Source organism: Brachypodium distachyon, chromosome 3 (genome assembly GCF_000005505.3).
Source record: "Brachypodium distachyon strain Bd21 chromosome 3, Brachypodium_distachyon_v3.0, whole genome shotgun sequence".
NCBI classification, from domain to species: domain Eukaryota; kingdom Viridiplantae; phylum Streptophyta; class Magnoliopsida; order Poales; family Poaceae; genus Brachypodium; species Brachypodium distachyon.
The window spans coordinates 22,149,717-22,173,780 of NC_016133.3; the positions used below are offsets into that span (position 1 = coordinate 22,149,717).

The 24,064-nt window shown below is 42.3% G+C and overlaps 2 protein-coding genes across 2 annotated transcripts; both read left to right on the forward strand.

Moving 5' to 3' along the window:
• Nucleotides 1-1,078: 1,078 nt before the first annotated feature.
• On the forward strand, nucleotides 1,079-1,818 carry LOC112271855 (Bowman-Birk type bran trypsin inhibitor-like). Its single transcript, XM_024462053.1, has one exon. It carries the CDS (start codon nucleotides 1,157-1,159, stop codon nucleotides 1,625-1,627), a length of 471 nt encoding a protein of 156 aa, XP_024317821.1. The 5' UTR covers nucleotides 1,079-1,156; the 3' UTR covers nucleotides 1,628-1,818.
• A 13,998-nt stretch (nucleotides 1,819-15,816) lies between these two features.
• LOC100845312 (V-type proton ATPase subunit a3) lies at nucleotides 15,817-23,863 on the forward strand. Its single transcript, XM_003573783.4, has 18 exons — nucleotides 15,817-16,177; nucleotides 17,138-17,182; nucleotides 17,484-17,606; nucleotides 17,688-17,795; nucleotides 19,159-19,266; nucleotides 19,347-19,520; nucleotides 19,844-19,981; nucleotides 20,439-20,546; nucleotides 20,670-20,777; nucleotides 20,885-21,033; nucleotides 21,582-21,735; nucleotides 21,861-22,021; nucleotides 22,109-22,315; nucleotides 22,466-22,649; nucleotides 22,728-22,811; nucleotides 22,894-23,093; nucleotides 23,193-23,252; nucleotides 23,329-23,863. Exons 1-18 carry the CDS (start codon nucleotides 16,022-16,024, stop codon nucleotides 23,531-23,533), a joined length of 2,472 nt encoding a protein of 823 aa, XP_003573831.1. The 5' UTR covers nucleotides 15,817-16,021; the 3' UTR covers nucleotides 23,534-23,863.
• Nucleotides 23,864-24,064: the final 201 nt, after the last annotated feature.

Genomic DNA, 24,064 nt, shown 5'->3' on the forward strand with positions numbered 1-24,064 from the left:
CGTTGGATCACGATGAAATTTCACATTGTTAGTAGTAGACAAAATTCCGTACAATCTCATCGAAGGGATCGGTGCCTATACCGAGGCATCGGGAAACATGCGAACAAATCCAATGTTCGTGTTGTCCCGCACGGTCGGAAGAAATCCAAACAACATTCGGTGTTTTGAAGTTTTCCGGAGATTCCACTGTTGGATCGCAATGCAATTTCTAGACAAAATTCCGCACAATCCCATCGAAAGGATCGTTGAAACATTGGTCGAATCAGCGGAAAACATGTGAACATTGTGCTATCATGTATGGCCGCAAAAAATCCGAAGAACACTCGGTGTTTTGAAGTTTTCTGGAGATTTCACCGTTGGATCGCGATGAAATTTCAAAGCGTCATAAAAGACACAATCCTGAACAATCTCACCAGAGGGATCGTCGAAATAGTTTTTGAGGCAGCAGATACCTTGCGAGAAAAAAAGGAGATAGGAGGATGGAAAGAGTAGAAGACTGAAGAGCAAGAGAAAAGAGAAAAAAAACATGAAAATACCATCCTATCTTTCTGAGTTTGGGGAGGAAGGGTCTATTGAATGAGGCCTCGTGACTTAATTAGGTGATTTGTGTTTCATTTGTCTAATTGCCTTTTTGGCACAACACTTGCAGCCGGCCGTAATGCTGACCGTTATTTAGGAGATACGCCTCAGACGTGGAGGCCCCACGTAGACCTAAAACGTGGGTTGTCGAAAGAGCAAAACTGTGTCAAAATAAATTAAATAAGATAAATGAAAACATTTTTTCTAAATGAGGTAAAATGTGTCAAAAAAGAAAAGGTGAAATTCACTATTGAAAATATTTGACATTACTGGATCCATATTTAGGAGCATTTTTCAACAACAATTACCACAGACTCTAATTTTTAAGTACATTGTTGAACTCGAGATCGAGAAAGAATATACCTTTTCATAATCAACTTGTGCGCATCCTGTGTCTGGCGCCCAAGCAACAGTATTACTAGTGTGTAGGAGTAATATACTGCCAGCCGCGCTAAGTTGACATTGCACATATTTTACGACAAACGAGAAAAGTAGTAACTAGTGGTATGATCATGTCTTGGATCTACGATTCAATCTCAGTGGTCTCAACCATAGTACCCCAGGCTCATAGCAGCAAATGCACCAGCAAGCAAAAACAAGGGCTCAAACAACACATCTAGACATGAAGGGCTCCTGCATCAACACTATCCAAGTGGTCCTAGGTGCCATGCTTCTCGCCGGAGCCGGAGCCCCATCCATGGCCGTCCCCGTCGACACCGCCGGCGTCCCGGTTACTCAGCTCCCGACCGGCTACCGCGGCAAAGGCAGCGCAGTGATCCAGGATCAGACGACGACGTTGAGGGCTAGTTCTGGGGAAGAAGATGAGTACAGGGAGTCGAGTAGGCCTTGGTCATGCTGCGACAGGGTGGTGAACCCCAGGGGTGTTTACCCGCCCATACTTCGCTGCTCCGACGAGGTGGAGCGGTGCGCCGGCGCCTGCGCGGAGTGCGAGGAGGTGGAGGAATCCGAGCCCCGCCGCTACATGTGCGTCGACTGGTACCGCGGCGACGACCCTGGTCCCAGGTGCACCGGTGTGCACCATCTGTAAGCAGCTCGCTGGTATACCACCTGGATCCCAGGTTTGCTAGTTTTGCTCAATCAGTTTGTGCCAACGGACGCTCTCTTGCTACTCTTGTTTTCGTCGTCGTCTAGCCCACTCCCGACGTTTCTTGCCCAGTTGTACTGAACATCTCTGCTTTTTTTGGAAAGTCAACGAATAATTTTGAGAGTTTGCATGAATTGCGTGCATGGATCCGTGCATCCTTTGTTTTACAAATGCTAATTATCTCAACTCTCAATTAATGCTCCTTTCACTACACTGAGTTCCTTGATTCTTAAAAAGAGAAGAAAATAAATCGTCAGATCCTTTATCATAAGTCGATCATTTAAATTTTAATCAAGTTTATAGAAAATACACTAACATTTACTACGTAACTAAATATTATTTTTATTAAATCCATCGTCATATTATTTATAGTGTATATATTTGATATTGTAAGTTCTATAAATTTGATCAAATTTTAAGAATTTTGACTTAGGACAAAGTATAAAAAAACAGGTTAATGTAATATGATTTTATTTCCATGTTCTAGATATCAATATTTTTGTCAATCTATCATTCTATCGTCTAAATCAACATGTGTCCCAATGCACGCTATTTTTTTCGAAAAGGAGGGAATACCCCTGGCCTCTGCATCGGTCGATGCACACAGCCATTAATTATTAAAACATTCTCAGTACAAGTCTCAAAGTTACATATTGTAAAATAAATTTTTTTTTGAAAGGAACACATCAAGATCCTTCCAACCTAAAGCTAGCGCGCCATCCAAACCGAATGAAGAGTTCCCGTGCGACCATCTTCAAACGGTTGCACCCAGATTTCATAAACCCCTCTGCCTCTGTCTGAAGCAGTAGGAACCATGTACGGAGCTAGTGAGACGCCCGAAGAACAACATGTAAGAAGATAGATGTTTTTTTGTTACGGAAAACAATATCATTTCTACAATTTCATATAGACCAACAAATCGCACAAACCCCTACAAGGATAAGCGATTTAAGCAGCTTTCCAACTCCCCCAAGCCACCGACCAAACATATTAGTGATATGGGAGGAAGGAGGCAAATTAAATGTCACAAAGACGGTTCGCCCTACCAAACGTGCGGTCAGACAGTGAAAAAATAAATGACTCGTCTTTATCACAAAAGACACATTTTTTGCTACCGTTCTAATTTCTTTTGGCCAAATTATTGTGTCGAAATGATTACTTAGTCCATAAAATACGAGTAATGATTTTGAGAGGGCCTGGTCTTACCGGAGTGTGATAACCGTTAGGTGTTTATGTGTATTTTTCTGGAAAAAAAAGAATCATCCGAGTTCTCGGCCTCAATTAGCGAGCTCTCTAGGTAAATATTTAGGCTAACCATGCTTGATATGCGTGCAGCTAAGCGTGGAACATGTTCTTCAAATATCGATGGCCGCACTGCAGCCAGGAATGAACGGTGTCGACATAGCTCTGATGACGTGATTCAAATAAATATTAAACCAGTCTGGATTAGCTACCATCCCTTGTACGGTGCTAGTTAAGTAACCCATCCAAGATTCTGGATGCACCGAACTGGGCAATAAAGTTGTTTCTGGAGCAATGCGCAACTAGAATATAAGATTCTGCACTTCTCGATTCTATACACTAATGCGATTTAAGGAGCAGTGCTCAGTACTAGCTTAGGGTACCAGCAGTGCTCAGTACCAGAATAAGAAACAGCTTGTACTAAGCAAAGGAACGAGCATATATAGGTATCTAGTTGGGCCATTCATCCGTGTTGATTTGGATGAGGAACAAAAGAATTTTCTAATTTTGTAGATTATGGGTATGTTTATTTTTTTTATTTTGCTAGAAGATTATGTGTATGTTTAGATTGGTGTCATGCATTATATATCATGTATTTTTTTTGTCAAGATAGAATAAATTTTTGTTTGGATAGTTGTCAACTTTTAGATAACTCTACTTTTTGTCCAAAGCAAAACCATGACAAAACTTTTGGCTAGTCAAATTTTTAGTACGGCAAGTTTGGCTGAACCCAAACACACCATATACCCTGAATTTCAGTCGCCATCAACGAATAAAACCAGCTTTTTCACCAAGTGCTTGTTATGTGGTTTTCTCTACTCGTCCAATGTTTATGTTTTTTTAGGGGCAAAGACAATAGGCTAAAAGCCTATTGCCATAAATTATATTAATAAAAAAGGTATATTTACAAAAATGAGAAAAGAAGGACGAAAGGCGAAAGAAAGATTAAATCATCTGAATGTGGCAATCCAGGCCTCGAAGCCTCTAAGCTTTTTTCTCTTAGCCCTGTGCCAAACAAGGTTCAGTTCTTCAGTAAAGATCTTCCTGCAGTGATACAAGCTTGGTTGTTTATTGTTGAAGATATAGTCATTTCTAGTTTTCCAGATACTCCAGCAGGCAATGGCAAAGGGGCAGTGGAAGAACATGTGGTCTCTCGTCTCAATGAGAGACTCTAGTGCCACACATCACACAGGTGTATGCAGGAAGATAGAATTGCCGTTTCAGAAGCATAGCTCTAGTGCATGTTGAGTCTGTCAATTAAGAGTGGCCAGAAGAAAATTTTGTGCTTCAGTTGGCAGCATGAAGCCCATAGCCAGTGAAAGCTAGCCGAGATCTGAATGTGATCAATTTGTGCTTTGTAGGCCATAGCCAGGATGAAAATACTCTTGTTCCAGTTATAGGTCCACTCATCATTTTCAGTAGCTCTGGTTAAGTTTAGGATAGCGTCATTCAGTTGAACATATTGTCCATGTGCAGTAGCAGAAAGCGGTAGTTGGAATTGACTAGTAATATCATCAGTCCAGAGCATTTCATATGCTGTGATATTTGGGTTGGTAGAAAATGAGTAGAGATGAGGCCACTATTGCTGTAGGATAGCGATGGTCCAGTTGTCCTTCTAGAAGAGAACAGATTTGCCATTTTTCAAGCTGCAGAGAACAAAACTTTTGAAGATCTCAATTAACTTGATGACATCCTTCCACCAGAATGAAGAATTAGTAGCGAGGTGAGGGGTAATCGAGTTTGGTAATGTAATTCCCAGATGAGTTTGACCCATGGCGTATCATGTTTGTTGAAGAATTTATGTAAATTTTTAAGCAGAAGGGCTTTATTCTGGAGACTGATATTATGAACACCAATACCCCCTTCAGATTTCGGACGACAAACAATATCCCAAGCAGCCAATGGTGGGTTCTTTTTGGTCAGATCCTATCCTCTCCATAGACAATGTCTTCTGAGTTTATCAATTTGCTCAATGACTCCTTTTGGAAGAAGGAAAGTACTGATGTAATAAGACGGCAGAGCAGAAAGAACAAAGTTAACCAGTTGGAGCTTGACACCGTATGTGAGCATGCTAGAGAAGATGTAAGTCTGGATTCAATTCATTTGATGAGTGGCATATAGTCTTGGATAGTTGGTCTGCTGATGCCCAGTGGGCCAAATACTTGAAGGGAAGTGAGTTAGTCTTGCAACCAAAGATCTCTGATAGAAGTTGTGAGAAACAGAGGTCCATATTAGAGTGATCAGGTTTGTCCTATGAAAGTTAACTTTCAGTCCAGTGGCGTTGTGAAAGTTGAGGAGCATACTTTTAAGCGGCATAACTTGATGGACATCTGCTCTCATAAAGATGAGAGTATCATCAGCATATTGCAAAATGGGAAATCTGGATGACAATCAGAGTGGATAGACCTTGTAAGCTGGTTATGTTCCATGTGATGGTTGATGTATGACTGGAGGACATCGGCCATGATGACAAAAATCAGGGGTGAAAGGGGATCTCCTTGCCTCAGTCCTCTTTTACAATGGATGATTTTCCTAGGGACACCATTAAGAAGGACATTTGATGATGCTGATGATTGGATTTTCTGGATCCACCCAATCCATTTATCTCCAAAGCCCATAGTGTGAAGGACCTTGACATGGGCAGCCTGTTCAACAATGTCAAATGCTTTTTCAAAATCAAGTTTAAGTATGATCTCTTCATGTGTGTTATGACATGCATTCAAATACTCATGGGACCATGCCATGCAGTCCTGAATAGTTCTGGTTTTAATAAAGTCATATTGATTTTTTTTAAAGAGATCCTTGATAACAGACTGCAACATTGTCGGGGCCTGGATTCCGACACCCGGGCGGATCGAACGGACTAAGCAAGTTCACACACCGAGCACACAAGAAGTTTACCCAGGTTCGGGCCACCGAAGCGCAATACCCTACGTCCTGCTTGTCTGGTCGTTTATGGTGGTAAGAAAGTGGCTACAAAGGTCCTGAGGGGGCCTGAGTGGCTCCCGGGGGCTCTCCTTCCCTACTTGGATCTAACATATCCCTGTCTACTTGCCTCCTACTGTACTGCCAACATATCATCCCACACGGTGGGCACGCTACCTCCTACATGTGTCTCACGCCTAGGTAGACAGTGCCTGCCTTCGGAGTTTTTCCTCCACGTGTTCCTCCTTCTTCTGGCTTGACGGGACCGGACAGTCGGCGCGTGTCTTGTCTTGTCGGTGAACAGGGAGGATTTCCTGCCTGTGTGCACTAGTCGCTGTGCGCTCCCTCTGCAAAGCTGGTGGCCGTGTGCAGGTGGGAAGCACCACACGTCGTCCCTCCCCTGCATACACGCAAACTACCCCTGGGGGCTCATGCTCCCGGGCGGGTCTGTTAGTCCTACGGGGGTCAATCCCCCGCGCCTTCCTCCTTACCCCGCCGGGCAGCCAGTTGTCAGCTGTGTCCTGGGTGGGCTCCCAGATCAAAAGTTACGGTGGCCGCAAGAGGGGCAACTTGCGCTGCGGGCCTTGCAATGCTCCCTTCCGCGGCACCGCAGCTTCGGGCCCGGGAGGCCACCATTCCTCTCCGGTTCACCCTTCCGCCCCGCGGGCTAGGTCGTGGTTTCAGTATAACGCCGGATTTCTCGCCACCGTGATGGCGAGGAGGGAGCTCTTGGCAGCTACCGCTGGCTTCCCCTCGCCGCGGTGGCGAGGAACTTGAGGGTCTGTCGTCGCCTCTTCACATATACTTTCCCCGGTCTTCAGAGGGAAACGCTGGGGGCGCAGCAGCAAGAGCACGCCGCTATCTCAGTGATTCCCTCGCCATTGCTTGTGCTGTTGATGGGGCGGGGCAAGGGTTTATATAGCCCCTGCCCGGCCCCGGGAGCTGATTCCTTCCTGCTCCGGATTTTGGCCCCTTCCCGGCTTTAGGGCGCGCATCAGGGCGTGCTTTTACTGCCCTCTTTGACGGCAGGGGACTTGTCCCGCCGCCCACGCACCGGTGCCACGTGGCACCCCTGGGGCCACGGGCACAACAAACATGTTGGCCACTAGCTTGGTGATGATTTTGAGCGTGCAGTTAAGTAGGGAAATTGGTCTATAATCCTGAAAAGTTTAAACTGGATCAATCTTTGGCATGAGAGAGATTAAGCAAGTGTTGAGGCAATCAAGGGAAATATTTCCTGCATGGAATTGGTGGCAAAGATCATAAAAGTCATGCTTAATAATATCCCAGCTAGCTTGGATGAACTCAGAGTTGAACCCATCTGGTCCAGGAGATCTATTGTGAGGTAACTCATGAATTACTTTATCAATCTCATCATTAGTGAAAGGTGCTTCCAAGCAGGAAAGATCAGGATGTTGCAGCAGGATATCATTGAGATTGAAAGGAAAGGAAAGGAATGACCATTAGATTTGCCAAGTCTTTCCTTAAATGCCTCCCAGAAAAGAGGAGCCTTGACATCATGTTCAAATTCCATGGATCCATCCAGCCGCTTAACACCTGTGATGTGGTTCCTTCTATGCTGGATGATGGCGAATGAGTGAAAAAACTTTTTATTTGGTGAGGCATTCAGTAAACTTTTTATTTGTCCTATAAAAACTTTTCATAGGACATGTTTCTGAAGCATAATTCATCAGTTGAAATTCTTCTAGCATCCTCAATACCATCAAGAAGTAAAATAGCACTGTTGGGATTATCGATAAGAGAGTTCATATCAGATGGGATTTTGGTCCACTTCCTCATCATATATCTAAGTGTTTTCAGCTTAGCTGAAATTCTTTTGCCACAATCAGCGATGTGGTGATGGCATTGCCAAGCCTCTTGAACAATCTGTTTAAAACCTGGTTTAGTGACAAAGTAGTTTTCGAAACGAAAGATTTGTGATCTTGGGGTATTGGTACCAATTTTTATCACATATGGGACATGATCAGAGGTAGATTTAGCAAGAGGGTATGATTCAGTAGCAGGATAATACAGTGTCCAACTCAATGATGTGAAACACCAATATAGTTTTTCTAGCAAATGGGTCACTCTGCATATTACTCCAGGTATATTTTCTTCCTTTCAAGGGCAATTCTACCCAGCCAAGGTTACTGATGGTCTCATTAAAAGTTAACATCTCTGTGATATTACCCCTTGATCTGTTTTGATCATCTGGAGATCTGATAAAATTAAAATCCCCGAGGACCAGCCAGTCCATGGTATCTGGCATGCCAATCTGGTTTAACCAATTAATGAAATCTCTTTTCATGTCTTCGGTACAAGGACCATAGAGGTTTTTCAAAACCCATTCTTTGCCAGACTTGAGGCAGGTAAAGTTGATAGACAACGAGTAATCGTTTGAAAAAAGTGAGCACCCTAGTGAAAAGAGAGCCAACCCAGGCAAGTAATAGGCCCCCAGACCTTCCCACAGATGGTAAGAAGTGAAATTTGTTGAATCTTCGTGGGAAGAAATTGTGAACAAAGTTGGGGTCAAATGATTCTTTCTTGGTTTCTTGGTTTCTTGGCAATAAGTGCCCTCTTTTTATCGGAGTTAATACCCCTTACATTCCAGGATAAGATTTTCCATTCTGATGTATTCATGGGGCGGAACAAAGAAAATGTTTGGGCATTATTTTGGTGGCCATAGTCATCGCCACACACATAGTCACAAAATATGATGTTTTCACACAGCAGGCATAAGTTCTAGGAATTATTACATGAATACTATCAGAATGTAGACGGACCAAAATGTGTCATGTGGCCACCATCAGGTCAATGGTCCAGGTGCATCTATTTCTTGCTCCTTGGTTCTTCTGGTCTTGTTTAGGCTTGTTGGCTGCATCTTCATTATGAGTCTGCTTGGGTTTCTTTTTCTGACTCTGAGCTTCAGGGTCAGGCTTGTCCTGGAGTCCAAATCTTTCACTAAGGTTTCTGATGATATTCTTGGAAATTTCTGTTGGCTTGGCAGAACAAGCCAAGCAGTGCCTATCAACACATGTCTTATGCTTACATCATTTTTGTTGTTAATTCTCTCACTTCTTCTCACCTCTGTAACAACAAGTGGTGTCTTTTTGCCTCACTTGCCCTTGATGGTCGAAGTGGAAGCAATATTAGGAAGCATAGGGAGTTTGCTTAGTGCCTGTGGGGTAAGAAACCCTTTGCTAGTCATAGCAGCTCTAGCTGTGAGATTACACTTCAGGGGAGATGTGCTAGGGCAGTTATCAGAGATATGGAAATCCTTGGATAATGGAGCATTTTCAGAGAAGATGGCACACATATGTGAGAGGAGAACCTTTCTAGCCCATGCAAAGCTCTCGGGTCAGATGAGATGCAGTAAAAAAATCAATCCATGGTCCCAAGAGAGTAACAGTGTTCATGCAATTACTGGGACAGAAGTGCTTCTTTCATAATTCATGACTTTCATATGAGGTATGAAGCAGTTCTAGATTTGGCTTGGTAAGGTGAGGACCATATAATGCAGGAAATTCCTCTTGTGAGTGATTGAATGGTGGAGTGATAACTCTACCAATCTGCATGTTCCACTGACCATCAATATGCATATTGTCCTTGTCAACATTAGCACCTTGGCCATTATGTATCTCAGCAAGAGGGATATGTGCTTGTTCATCAACAATAAGTGGTAATTGATGTTGGGCATCCTCCTCCAGCTCTACATCATGGACAACTAAATTTTGATGTGCGTGCATGACCTGGGGGATTTGAAACAGAGCAACCTCCAATTGCATATCTTGCCCCACAACATTGTGCTGGTGAGCTTGGACCTCCACCAGGGGTGCATTGTCTAGAGCCAATATATCATCATTTTGCATATTAGCAAGGGGAAGCTCACCAAATAATCCAACATTCAGATCCAAATTGTGTTCATGGTTGACATTCTAGTCCACAACTTGGTTGGGCCCTGGGGGTGACCACTGACTGATCCTTCAGATATAAGAGGTGCTCAAGCATTTGAGCTAAGTGTCAATGTAAGGGCACGGTCATCATCCTGATCTGGTGCCTGATTAGGCACATTTTCTTCAGCATTTTGATGTTCCTCAGGAAGGAAGAGCAAGTCATGAGCATTTGCACCAGCATTCTGGAGAGCATGGTCCCATGGGCCATATGTCAGCATCCATATTAAGATCAAGTATAGCAGGGGCATGGTTGACATTATGCCCATGGTCATCCTCAAAAGGCAAAGTAGGCAGGGGTGAGGTGTGTCCCCATTGTCAGGTGGTTCATCTTCATTACGTGGGAGAGCACCCAAAAAGGTCTGGTGGAGTATATAAACAGGAGCTTCCCAAGTATCTCCCTGGAAATTAGGTCCATGGGATAACAGCAAGCTATAAGGAATGAGAGACAAATCCTCCACCTTAACCTTAATGATGATTCTACAATAGTTGCTCACAGTCCTATCCCACATGACTAGTTTTCCCCAATCTGCAATAGTATTTGCAATTTGTTCAGACGTCCAGATGTCAATGTGAAACCCTAGAATCATAAGCCAAACTTCCTGATTGTAAGTGAAACCCCTCCAGTTCTGACTACGATTATGCTCAACGAAGGTAACGGTGGTGCCGCTGATGGGGGCCATTACGAATTAGCCAGTCCCTATCAATGGCAGAGTGCAGACGAACAAAAGCATGGCCAATCGCATTGCGCTGAATTTGTTCAGCCCGGAGCTGAAGGTGTTCGTCAAGAAGATGATTCAGCATACCTCGGGTCACCTCGAAGAGAGCAAATGGATTGGGGGTGGCTGGAGAGTCACAATCGCAACATCTTCATTCTCCGGCTCAATGTGACCACGGATGTGGTACCTGCTATGGTGAGGTCGACCTTGGACATCGATGATATCGAACAGCCCATGGACAAATGGAGCCGGATCGATGGCAAAGTTCGCCCTTGGCGAGTTCGGGATGGTCGAAGTGGTCGAGGGCGCACAGGTGGAGTGGGGTTTTGGCGGAGCTTCAGTGGAAGACGAAGGAGCTCCCTTCTGAGCAATACAATATTGTCCATAATCACCGAAGGACGAGTAGTAGCGTGGGGCTTGCCGACGCTAGACCGTGGATCGGAACCATGTGTCAATCATCCCATTCGGCCAGTGAGATTTGGAGACTTCCGGAAAGTTTGGAGCAAAAACAATTCTTGTGAAATCCCCTGAATTTGGGTGCATGCCAAAAGTAGATATTTCCTTCCTTGCACGGCAAAATCTATGCGTGTGCACGGGTTTATAACGGTGCCTCAATGAATTGCGTTTTGCATCGGCTGAAATGGTGGCAAAGGCATCGGGCACATTTGGGCTTGGGCCCATTAACGCCAGGTAAATTGCGAAATCCCTCTCTTACGCTCGTCCACGCAGCACGGACAAAATCCGACCACGCGCGCCTTGTTGTTTTTGCCCGTACAAGTATAGCATCATCTAGACGTACGCCACTCTCCCAGGTGCACGCTCTTACGATCCGAATTGTGCGAGCTTGATCATGAGCAACTAAATTGTACTCTTTACTAACCTTGTGAGCTTCAAGATCTAGCAACATGAAAAGCAAACCTCTCGTGAAACAAATTCAGAAAAATTGTGCGGGCAATGGCATCACTCCATAGGGCCATGAACACCACTAAACAGTAAAAGGCACCACAACCGTGAGCGACTTGTCACCACTAAACAGTAAATGTACTCCATAGGCACATCGTCCTGCTAAGTGCTACATCCCAAGCCCTTCGTTGTGTAGGCCAACAAGCCCTTCGAGCCAGGTTACGACTTGAATCAATATTATGTGTTTTATGGGTTTATTTCTAATCATCCAGTTGTGTGTAGAATTGACTGATGAATTAGAATGACGTGTGTTCAATTCACAGTGCTTATATTTTTTAGGGTGCCACGCTTCACAACTTAACAAATTAGAATGCAAGAACAAGAGAAATTCCTAGAGTATTCTAGAATATCAAACTAATTAGGAAAGTATCTAGTATAGTATCTAGTACTATGATACTTTCTCAAAAGGGTGTAGAAAGTTTAGATATTATATATCAAGAGCTATGACCTTGGCACTTGTCAAAGATTTACTATGCGTGTCTTGCATTGTCATGGTGAAAGAGCATAAGTAGTACTACGAAGAGAAGAGTGCTGCGTAACATTCCTGTATAACGATTCTATATTTATTATTATATACTAAACATACGTCCCGGGTTAGCAATGAAAAATATAAGAATGTTATAAAATTCTATAGAAATGCAAAACAGCTAGCCCTTAATAATTTAGTGGACCTTCTTTTGATCAACCAAATTATGACCATTGGAACTTTGAAATTAGCGATATATGTGTATCACGGCAAAAATTCTCATGTGTCAGGTCAAGTATAAATATGATGCTTACCGACCAGGGCATATGGTGTTAAAAATTGACGTCGTATTTAAATGTTTTATAATATCTTATATGCACCTTATTTTTATGGTTATAAGTATTATTAATGTAGTACTGGTTGTAGGTCTTCTTAATCTGGTAGTGGTTGTAGGTCTTACTTGACATAACCGAGAATTCTACTGTAAATTAGTACAATCTGCTGGAATTTTGGGCAGATTTTGGAATTCAAATTCCTTCGAACCTTTTGAGCTTAGAAAAATGTGAGACCACCACCATTAGAACCATCTCTGCTTTGTTCCTCAATCTTGATAAGTGTACATGTATGTGGGTCTGGTCCCACCAACCCCTCTAAATTCTCCTGATCGCTGGGGATATCTCAACCGATACCACAGTTTTCAAGCGAATCCCAAGTCTGTGGAGAGCTACCTCTGCTCGTCCAATCCCAGTAAACAAGAATGACACGGTCATACTATTGGGAAACTTGTCCCTCTGCACAAAAAAATTAGATTGTGAAGATTCGAGAACTATCAACCGGAGCCTTCTAAGGCGTTCTACACCCGGGAAGTCTACAAGTAATCTCTATACTGAACTTAACCATAGCACCAGTGGGCCTCTCCTACATGAGACATAGAAACAGTGGGCCTCTGGTTTTCATTTGCGACAGCGGAAGATCGCACTACACATTAGTGTTTTAACTGTAACACACTCAATTTTGTATTTTCTAATCCCATGCTTTATTAATAAGCATGAATTGAATTAACAGTCTTGTTTAAACGTGAACAACATTTGGAGTTCTTTGCATTTTGTTGAAATTCAAGTTCTTGGAGTTAATAATTTTGTCAATACTCAAACTTATCTTTGCTAACCAGAAATTATTTTCAAAATATTTTTCATAATTATTTTCCTACCTTTAGAAATCAGCCAAAATCAAATTTTGGCATTCCTTCAAGACTTGTAATGTCCAAAAAAATTCATAAAATCACTCTATCCTATTTGACCCATTCCTGACAAGTTTAGTTCAAATTTTTAGAGTTACCATCAAACAACGTGTGACCTTCTGAGCTCAGAAAAATGTGTGACCACCACCATTAGAACCATCTCTTCATCCTGAACTCAAATATGCAAAAATATGAAATCACCAGTACAAATTTCGAGCACATCTTTAACTCCAAAATCTGGCCAGAAACTGAATTCCACTTTTTTTCATCTCTTTCACTCATCTCCTACCTAACCCTCTGCCATTCTCTCACTGCCCTCGGTGGGCCCAAGGACCCCCTGATACCCTCTGCCCTTCCCTTTCTTCCTCCTTTGCTCCCTGATTCGCCAAGACCACAGCTGGCACGCCCTTTTGGCAGAAAAGTAGATCCACGATTCCTCAACAATCCTTCCAAATTTTAAACGGTAATCACAACAACAACCATGAGAGGTAGAACCATAACAAAGCAGAATTGACACAGCTTCTGTTCCCTTTGATAGTCTGTCAACTGTTCTTAAACCGCTGATCCAAACAACACCAAATTTGGTAGACAAGTATACCCACAAGTCCTCAACAGTCCCTCCAAATTTCAGATCAGTCGGACACCATTTGCCTACCCAAATTGTTCGCCTATCGAAATCTACTCTGTTATAAAACTGCACAACTCTCAAATCTGATGCTCCTCTAATCCAACACTCAAACCAGCCAATCAGATCGAAGTACTCAAAGTAAGGAACAAGACCACCAAGTTTGAAGCCAATCCAAGCACATTTGAGCCTTCAATCACTAGCTTAAAGACAACCGATCTGGACTCACCAATCTGACCAGAAATCACCTCTTGTTTCTTGTTTCTCTTTTCTTACAGGTTGTGTTCTTGTTGCAATCTCTTGCTCCTCTTTCTCTCACGATGGCAGCCACACCACTGAGGTTTGTGGTGGGTAGGGTTTTCTTCTTCTCCATTCTACAACAAGGAGCAATCTCAACCGTTGGATGGGCCTGAAATCAACGGTTCACGCGAGCTGGACTTTTGGGCTTCATTTGGGCTGCAGCTCACCACCTCCATGTGGAGGGATCAGGACAACACGACCAAGGCGAGGAATCAACATCAATTTTTGATTGCCTGATAGCTCGTCTTGTGTGATGCGTTGTGTTTGTTTCTTTCAACCTTCCTCCACCTCGTAGTATTTCCAACATGTTTGGGAAATGGTTGGTACGGCTCGACCGGCCTTTCAAATCTCTCATCTTACAGGGGCGAGTGTGAGTTGTTGGTCTATTTGGAATTGCAAGAACGATCATGTGTTCAACAAAAGAAGGCTCCTAATTTATTGCATGTTATTCTTTTGGCGTCACACTTGATCCGTAATTGGTCCCTACTTCAGTGTAGAGTTGTGGGCTTTCACGGAAGAAAGATGGCCCCAGGAAGAGAGAGGAGAATCAGTAGAAGAGGGTCGGGGACTAAAAATGGAAGGGCATTGATGGGTTGGAAGTCGGGACTGGTGTTATGATACAAGGCTTACAATTTCAAGAACAGTTAAGTTTAGCAGTCTGAGAAACCGTTCTACTCCCTCCATCCGGTTTTAGGAGACGCGTTTGCTTTTGCACCCATACCAAGGAGCCCAGCTACGCATGTAAATGGGACGAAATTGACCCTCATGCGCTGGCCCGCATGGGATCGATTGGCAGACAATCAGAGCAGAGTCATATCCCTCCGTACGCACGCATTGCACCAATATTTAAAGCCCGTGCATGCAACCCATCGTTACAACTGCGGCCGCTTCATCTCCTCAGCAAGCACTGATTGGAGCCTCTCCTCGTTGCATGGTGCATGCAAGATCTCAGCCAATCTCTACCCTAGTCTCTACGCATACTCCCGGTGTTTCAAAACACCTCCCGGTGCAGCTTCTCCGGCACGGCATCGAGATGCTGCATGCGCACGGCGTCGAGGCGCTGCATCTGCTCCTCCATGACCTCGAGGCAATGCAGCCACGCAAACACGGCGTCGAGCGACTCCAGCATGTGCTTGCTCTCCATGGATGTATGGAAGGAGGAGGAAGGAAGAAGATGAGACAACATCATGAAGAATGAGCTGCTGGAGTCTGATGCGGGAGTGGAGGAGTAGAGAGGAAAATGTGCCTTGTCCGGGGAAGAGAAGAACAGCCTTAGAAAGGTATCTTAAATTAATCCGACCCAGCATGCATGAACACAATACGAAGGAGGGTATCTTGGTCCTGCAAGGCTGCAACTGAAGTGCTAATGGGTCTCCAAAATCTGGACAAAGCCACTCAAATTTTAGGCCTCCTAAAACCGGACGGAGGCAGCACATCAGCTTCTCGAAATGAGGTAGAGTTAGAAAAAAAAACAGAAAAAAATGACCAAGCTCGAACCGTCCCCACCTCCAAGTCAGCGTCGCCAAAGTCCAAACCTGACAGCAAATTAAAGTTTAAAACTTCCGAAACGTTCGCCACATCAAGATCACACTCACTTCCTCTGACTTGCGGGCTCACTGAGCAACAGAAGGAACCTGAGCCACCATGTCAGTAACCGTGCACGACAAACAAGCACACAAAATCGTTCGTACGCCGAGAACTACTTCCCTTCCGGCTTCCGCCACTTCCCTCCTCCGAAAGGACCCAAACCAATCGCCACCACCACCGCCACCGCCACGCCACCGCGTGGACCGCCTCCCGAAACACCCGTGCCCTGCGGCCAGCCACCGGAGCAAGCGCGCATCCCGAGCATCACCCCGCAGGCCCTGCCCGCAGGCGCAGGGCGTGGCCTGGCCTCCGACAACAGGATGTCGCGCGGCGGCGGCGGCGGCGGCGGGTGCTGCCCGCCAATGGATCTAATGCGGTCGGAGGCGATGCAGCTGGTGCAGGTCATCATCCCCGCCGAGTCAGCGCGCCTCGTCGTCTCCAACCTCGGCGACCTCGGCCTCGTCCAGTTCAAAGACGTACGCGCGCACGCACATTTGCTTCTTCGGTTTTGATCCATTTGATTGCGCCCCTTCCGTTCGATCGTATTCCTCATATCGCTGCCGCTAACCGGTGCCGGTCTCTGGTGCGATCCCTAGTGTTTTCGATTTGGACAAGGTAATAGTCGCCAAAAGGGGATGCGTAGATGGGTAATTTGGGCGTGCTGTGTGTGACACGCGAGGACGAGGTCCAATGCTAGGAGTTGAAAGGATTGATGGATGCTAATTATGGTCCGAAACTGATAGTTTGGGATCAGCAATCCGTTCCAAAATATGCAGTGGTCTCGAATGAGATAAATTTGCACATAGTACGATTCAGCAAAGAGAAATGCTTGAAACAGCTAAAATGATGTCGCGACGGGTGTACTGTACAAAGTTGTTGCTTCTGAAAATAATGTTTTGAATAAAAGTAAAAAATGAGAACAACTCCCTGTTGGAATTTAGAAACGTAAAATCAAAACATGGGCATTAACAATCCGAAACACCAAAAATCAACTTTCTATTGCATTAAAAAATATTATTATTAAAAATTTGCTTTAAAAATAACTTGTGGATTCAGTTTGTCTGTTTAGCTGATGTTTAATTTATCCCAAATTTATTGGCGCAAAAATACGCAAGATGCTGCACAAGGATATTTACTTCGGATTGAATTTAAAATTCCTTTCCCGAAATCACAAGGGGCATAATACTTGCATAAATCAGGTCATAAAGTTTGAACTATAAACATTTAAAATTGATTAATGCTCTGAGGACATGACTATACATTGTAGCACTATCAGCATGCGATTATGTGATCTCAGGAGAACTTAGTTTACCATGTAATTTGGCACCACCGTAAACCAGTTGACACAGGCGATTTTCAAGTTATGAGCTGCCTTAAATCATGTCTATTTCCTTTTGGCTTAGTCCAGGGTGTCTGATATCTACTTGTTATTTCAGCTTAATGGGGATAAGAGCCCATTCCAACGGGCTTATGCCGCCCAGGTACTCGACTATTTCTTATGCTTTCTTGTTACTGTGAAATGTTATGTTATATGACCTTATATCTGTCCTGCTTACTATGGGGAGCAGTTTCTTGAACACTTGATTGTGAGCCCCTCTGTTTTATTAGGGTTAACCCAGCTGTTACAAAATCTTTACTTGCAGGAAATAATGGAAAGCGACTGTTATTATTTTCAGGAGTTTCTTACTCTATGTTGTGCTACAAATACTAATCATATCCACTAGAATATGCTGATCTCAATTTTTTTTATTCTTATTGCTTTATATTGTGCACCTTGTTCAGATCAAGAGGTGTGGTGAAATGGCTCGCAAGTTGCGATTTTTCAAGGAACAAATGTTGAAAGCTGCGATATTGACTGGTGCGACACAATTTTCAGGAAGTCCTTTGGAAATTGATGACCTGGAGGTATTAAGTTGAAGAAACTTATGCTCTCATCATGTGTAGGATGTAAATCTAGAATTTTGTTTTAACATTGTGAACTAACAGATAAAACTTGAGGAATTTGAAGCTGATCTAATTGAAGTAAATAGAAATAACGGAAAGTTGCAGAGGACATACAATGAGCTCGTGGAGTACAATGTTCTTCTAAAAACGGTATGACTATTCTTCGCTGTAACCCTTTTTTCTCTTTTCATGCATGGACGATAGCATGATATATCCGTAACTAAAATGGATGGAGCTAAATGCAATTTCCCAGATGTGCAAGACAGAATGCAAGCTTACCTGTAAAATTTTGTTACATACAGGAAATAGAATTGCTTAGCTAATAGCACTGCCAAGTTTTTGCAAACCTCCGGGGTACTTAAAAATGAGACTACTCTTATATTATTGGTGATGCATTACTCTCGGTTTTGTTCTAGATGAATTCAAATTCCTGTTGTAGATGCATCAGTTGTCACCAATTCAATTTTCTCTAAACAGATAAAATAATCCAGTACATATCTTTTGACTAATCAGATAACAGTAGTATCGATGATGAATGAAAAGAAACATCCCTTAACACTTATGAGAGGAGACATGGAGAAAGGAGTCAAGGATGTGGCACATAGCAGCAGCAGCAGCAACCAGCAGGGTGATTAGGATTCACATCAATATTTGGTTATTAGCGGAGGAGGGAATTAGTTAAGTTTCTATCCTGTTAGGAGCCTTATCTTGGGACTTCCATAGTTTGACCATATTAGTTCAATTTGCGTGAGTCCCTTGTAATCTTTATGAGAACCAGCTCGTCGATGAAGAGAGTGATGTCATGTGGGGCCATCCACATCCACATACCTGCAGCCACAAGGATAAGGCATGCCTTGATCCCCAAGTTGCCCTGATCATCACGTTAGGATCACATTTATGTATTTAGTTTATTTCCAAGTTTCTAGTTGCTTGCCTTTCCTCTTAAGCTTTCTCTACATAAACAGAGGCTAACTATGTAATTATCCTCAAGTTATCAATAACCCTAAAAGGAGACTAGGCTTCAAAACTTATGCTGCTTGCCTGACCGCCTGTATGCCAGGAAAGAACCACTGAACGTAAAGGTTGCACACCTTATTTCAAAACCCACCACGATTACTACATCCTTGAGTAACTTTTATGGTTCTTGGAAAACTCGGTTCTTATCAGCTTATGGTTCCTGGACCACTGAACGGGTGCTCCAGGTACTCCCTATTATAGAGATAATTGTATTCTTGTAGGACCCTACTTGGTATTCATTTTGTATTAGGGTTCCTACAGGCCTACCTTATCTCTCTGCTATACTTGTATACATTTGTCCTAGAGCCCGTGGAATAGATCAAGTTGCTATTCCTCGTAACACTCCTAACTCTGAAACACCCTAACAAAAATCATGGAAAATTATAAAAAAATTGCACCACTTGGACCTCCTATATTATCATCAAACTTCCTTTTCTAGTTGACATAGCAATGTTGAGGAATGTCATTCTTCTTTACTTATGGTATTTTCTTTCAGATTGGTGATTTTTTCTATTCAGCTCAAAGAAGTGCGACACGGCAACAGAGGGAAATGGTGGCAGATCAGTCTGGCGACTCTTCTCTGGAGAGTCCTTTATTAGAGCAGGTATGGAGTACGAAACAATATTCCAGGAAAGCAATATCTTAAATCTCTTTCTTCATGTTCTATTTGCATTTTTGTTTCAGGAAATGGTGATAGATCCATCAAAACAAGTGAAGCTTGGTTCCCTGAGTGGTCTTGTGCCAAAGCAAAAGTCCATGGCCTTTGAACGCATACTTTTCCGTGCCACAAGGGGCAACATGTTACTCCGACAAGAATCTGTTGATGAACCTGTCACTCATCCACAGTCTGGAGAGAAGGTTATTAATTTCCTATGTTTCCAAATTCCTTTTCAGAAATTTGAGAAGTTACTTCTGAAAATTCAACATAACGCTTCCCATGCCAGCTGATTGAAAATCCACCTAATCAGCATGTTGTATACCATACCAAATGAACATTAACTCTTAAGAAGCCTATCATGTAGCTTGTGGGTTTTACAAATTATTATTTTTGGCTGTGATGTTTATTATTCAGCTCTTAGCTTAAAGCAGCTTGCTATTATAGTTATATTTTTCTCACTAGTTCTATAGTTCCGAAATATTCTTGTTCCTCTTATGGTTTAAATAATATAACATATTGACAGGTCGTGAAAAATTCATTTGTCATATTCTACTCTGGGGAGAGAGCAAAATCAAAGATTGTGAAAATTTGTGATTCTTTTGGCGCCAACCGTTATCCATTTCCAGAAGACCTCGCTAAACAAACACAGACTATTCAGGAGGTTGGTATTTATCCCTGTGTGGTGTTCTTTAATTCTTATTAATGTTATCTTTTTCTCGGATTAGTTCTCTTGGAGAGATGCCTGAGACCTGCAGAAGTGTGTTGCTAACTTCATGGATGTGGATGTGCACACGTCACAACACACCATCCTTACCTTCCAGTATTTTAATTATTAAACCCAGATATTCTTTTAATGCTTAAACAAAAAATGTCATGATTTTTGTGAACTGGTGGTCATATAATTTTTTTGTTTTTGTCTTTCATGTTGGATGACATACATGATCTTGCTGAAATTTGTTTCTTTCTGTCTGAAGCTGCGAACTTTCAGAAGTTATGGATTATATTCCCATTGTTCTTGCTACTAAGTTTCAATATAGTTTCTGATAGTTTACGAAGTTACTTCCCGTAAAAAATGTTTACTAAGTTACTATTGTTTTGAAACATTTGCAACTGTGTAGGTATCTGGAAAAATATCAGAGTTGAAGGCAACTATTGAAATAGGTTTAGCTCATCGTGACAGCATCCTTAAAAATATTGCCTATGAATTTGAACAATGGAGTAACTTGGTAAGCTTGTATCGGAGGCATGCATGCTTTTGATTTATATATTTCAGATCATACAAATGAGTAGTAATATAATTAACATCCTTGGATTCAAGTTTTACTCTGATAGACTTACAAATGCTTCAGTTAAAGAAGGAAAAAGCTATTTACCACACCTTAAACATGTTCAGTCTTGATGTAACAAAGAAATGCTTTGTTGCTGAGGGATGGAGTCCAGTTTTTGCCACAGATCAGGTATCAAGATGCACTCTTATCCTTGTGATCTGACGTTTTCTGGCTAATATCTGGTTTCCATTGCTCTCTTTTTGCCCATATCATTAGAGTTTTCTTTCCTATTGCAGGTCCAAGATGCACTTCATCGTGCTACTACTGACAGCAACTCCCAAGTAGGTTCGATTTTCCAAGTTCTCAACACGCAAGAGTCTCCTCCAACGTATTTCCAGACAAATAAATTTACTTCCTCATTCCAGGACATTGTCGATGCCTACGGGTAAGTTCCAGAAATATAGAGATATCTATTTCCTCTTCAGGATGCATTTCTTTTTACTTTTTTTGAAATTAATATATTGATTTGTCTGTGCATTTGTTTATTGTATAGGATTGTTGTGTATTTCTGTGACTACATTAGTTTTCACTGTCAGGGGACATGTTTGTCTTTCCCAAAACTTCCTTGCCCGGTTCATTTAGGAGAAAACTCATAGTAAACTTTTGGAAACTGTCATCGCTCAAAATTTGGGTCAAATGTCCCATATTGGACATGGTAAGGCATGTTCAATTTTTCCATTACTTTTTTGTGCTATGCCCAGTATTTGGCATAAGTACATAGAAGATGATTACATGTAGGTATGACTAAGTTTGAAGATGCAAGATATTTATTGTTTAAACATATAGCTACCGTCAAACAGGAGTAAAGATAGACCCTTACTACTCCCTCCGATCCTAAATTCTTGTCGTTGTTTTAGTTCAACTTACTGTTTGGGTTCAGAATTTCCATTAAGTGTTGTTATTTACTAACTTTACGTTGAACATATGTTGCAGTATTGCCAAGTATCAAGAAGCAAATCCTGGTTTATTTACTATCGTAACATTTCCCTTCTTATTTGCTGTCATGTTTGGAGACTGGGGTCATGGAATTTGTCTACTACTTAGTGCACTGTACCTCGTAATCCGAGAAAAGAAGCTAGCTTCACAGGTTTTCTAAACAGCCTTCTTTATGTTTTTGTTTTTATATATGTTTGAACTTATTAATGTTTCATTCAGTACATACAAGTTTTTGCAAGGAACCTAGTATTAATTAACTTTGTTTTCGGCTTGCAGAAACTCGATGATATAGTGGAGATAATGTTTGGTGGTCGCTATGTAATTTTGATGATGTCCCTATTTTCAATTTACACTGGATTAATATATAATGAATTTTTCTCGGTGCCATTTGAGCTATTTGGTAAATCTGCCTATGCATGCCGTGATCCTTCTTGTGTGTAAGGAGCTTGATCTGCTATTTGTGCTCCTAATTTGATGTCTTCTGAAAATATTCTTTGAGTTTCCTCTGTGCCTTTTTTCTTTAGGGATGCTACAAGTGAAGGATTAATAAAGGTTAGGCAAACATACCCATTTGGTGTTGATCCTGTATGGCATGGTAGCCGCAGCGAGCTGCCATTTCTCAACTCCCTAAAGATGAAGATGTCAATCCTTATTGGAGTTTCACAAATGAACCTTGGAATTGTGATGAGTTTCTTTAATGCGAAGTATTTCAAAAATTCTGTTAATGTTTGGTAAGTTGATATCTCTCAGAAATAGACTGATTCATGAGTTACTAAGCTACAATGGTTATTATGAATTACGCATGTCCTCTTTTCTATTTCTATCCAGAGGGTTTGCTTAAAACAGTAGACCATACTCAGTATTGTCTAATTATTCGACAGGTACCAGTTTGTTCCTCAGCTGATATTCTTGAACAGCTTATTTGGTTACCTATCACTCCTCATCATTATTAAGTGGTGCACAGGCTCAAAAGCTGACCTTTACCATGTAATGATATATATGTTCCTTGGTCCAACTGATGATATTGGGGAGAACCAGCTATTTCCTGGACAGAAAATTGTTCAGGTTTGGTGATGTTCATTGTTGCTGGTTTGTCTTGAATCTGAATTGTTCTTATGCATAACATTTATTGTTTTATTACAGATTGTTCTACTTCTACTTGCTCTGGTGTCCGTGCCGTGGATGTTGATTCCGAAGCCATTATTCTTGAAAAAGCAACATGAGCAGGTTGCATAATTTTTTTCCCTTAACTGACGTCCTACTAGAAATTATATATCCCCTTGGTGATATTTCCTGTTGTATCCATTAGAGACACCAAGGCCAGCAGTACACCATGATCCAGGCCACAACTGAATCAGTAACGGGATTGCAAAGACACCACGAAAACCCACACCACCACGACGAGTTTGAATTCAGTGAGGTTTTTGTTCACCAGCTGATCCACACAATTGAGTTTGTGCTGGGTGCAGTCTCAAATACTGCCTCATACCTTCGCCTTTGGGCTCTCAGGTACCACTGACTTGTTATAACGCATCACCTCTGAATAAGTCAACTTTTTACTTGTTATGCAGGCATTGACAAAATTAAGTGCTGTTTTCATTTGTGTAGTCTTGCACACTCGGAGCTGTCCAGTGTCTTCTATGACAAAGTTCTTCTTCTAGCATGGGGGTAAGATGCTGTATTCTACTATGCTCTCTCTACTCTACTGTGTCCACTCTAATCCTCTGATGTGCTCCGTTTGCAGATACAATAACATTACCATCCTTGTTGTTGGAGTAATCGTCTTTCTCTTTGCCACTATTGGTGTTTTGCTTTCCATGGAGACCCTTAGTGCATTCCTGCATGCCTTGAGGCTCCACTGGGTCGAATTCCAGAACAAATTTTACGAGGGTGATGGGTACAAATTTGCACCCTTCGCATTCGCGTCGATCATCGAGGAGGAAGATTGAGTCCCACTCGTTGTATGTATATTGTATAATAATGTAAGATCCTATGAGGACTTTCCGCCGTGGATCATCATTGTTCATTCACCATTACAGGAAGATTCAGAAAATTTGTGCTCTTGGGTCAGAGAATGGTACGCTGAATCATGCATCTTGCATTTGATTAGCGACAGTAGGTTATTCTGTAAATTGTGATGTGTTACAAGGGTGATGGAAGCGGCTGGTGCGGATGCAAACAAGTCAAGTGCATTGCATCATAGTAGGTCTGTATCCATGTCTGCCACGGGAGCAATTTGTAATTATACTTAATAATAAGATCCACTATTTTTAATCCTATTTCCAGTCTTGGTTTAGAATTGCTCGCATGCATACTTAATATCATGCTCAGCGTAAACTGGAAAGTAACTCTACCACATCCTCCCACTGCGCGTCTGCTTGTTTACAGCGTTTGCAAGTCGGCAGACTGGACGAAATTAAACATTTTAGAGGAAATTTTGATATTGTAGTAACACGACTTGGCTGTAGTCTTGTGTTGTA

Excerpts from the sequence above, each read along its gene's own strand:
- LOC112271855 (XM_024462053.1), top strand. The coding sequence starts at position 1,157 with ATGCACCAGCAAGCAAAAACAAGGGCTCAAACAACACATCTAGACATG.
- LOC100845312 (XM_003573783.4), top strand. The coding sequence starts at position 16,022 with ATGTCGCGCGGCGGCGGCGGCGGCGGCGGGTGCTGCCCGCCAATGGAT. Across the intron at positions 22,650-22,727 it reads CTGGACAGAAAATTGTTCAG|ATTGTTCTACTTCTACTTGC; the intron begins GTTTGGTGATGT and ends GTTTTATTACAG. Across the intron at positions 23,094-23,192 it reads CTTCGCCTTTGGGCTCTCAG|TCTTGCACACTCGGAGCTGT; the intron begins GTACCACTGACT and ends TCATTTGTGTAG.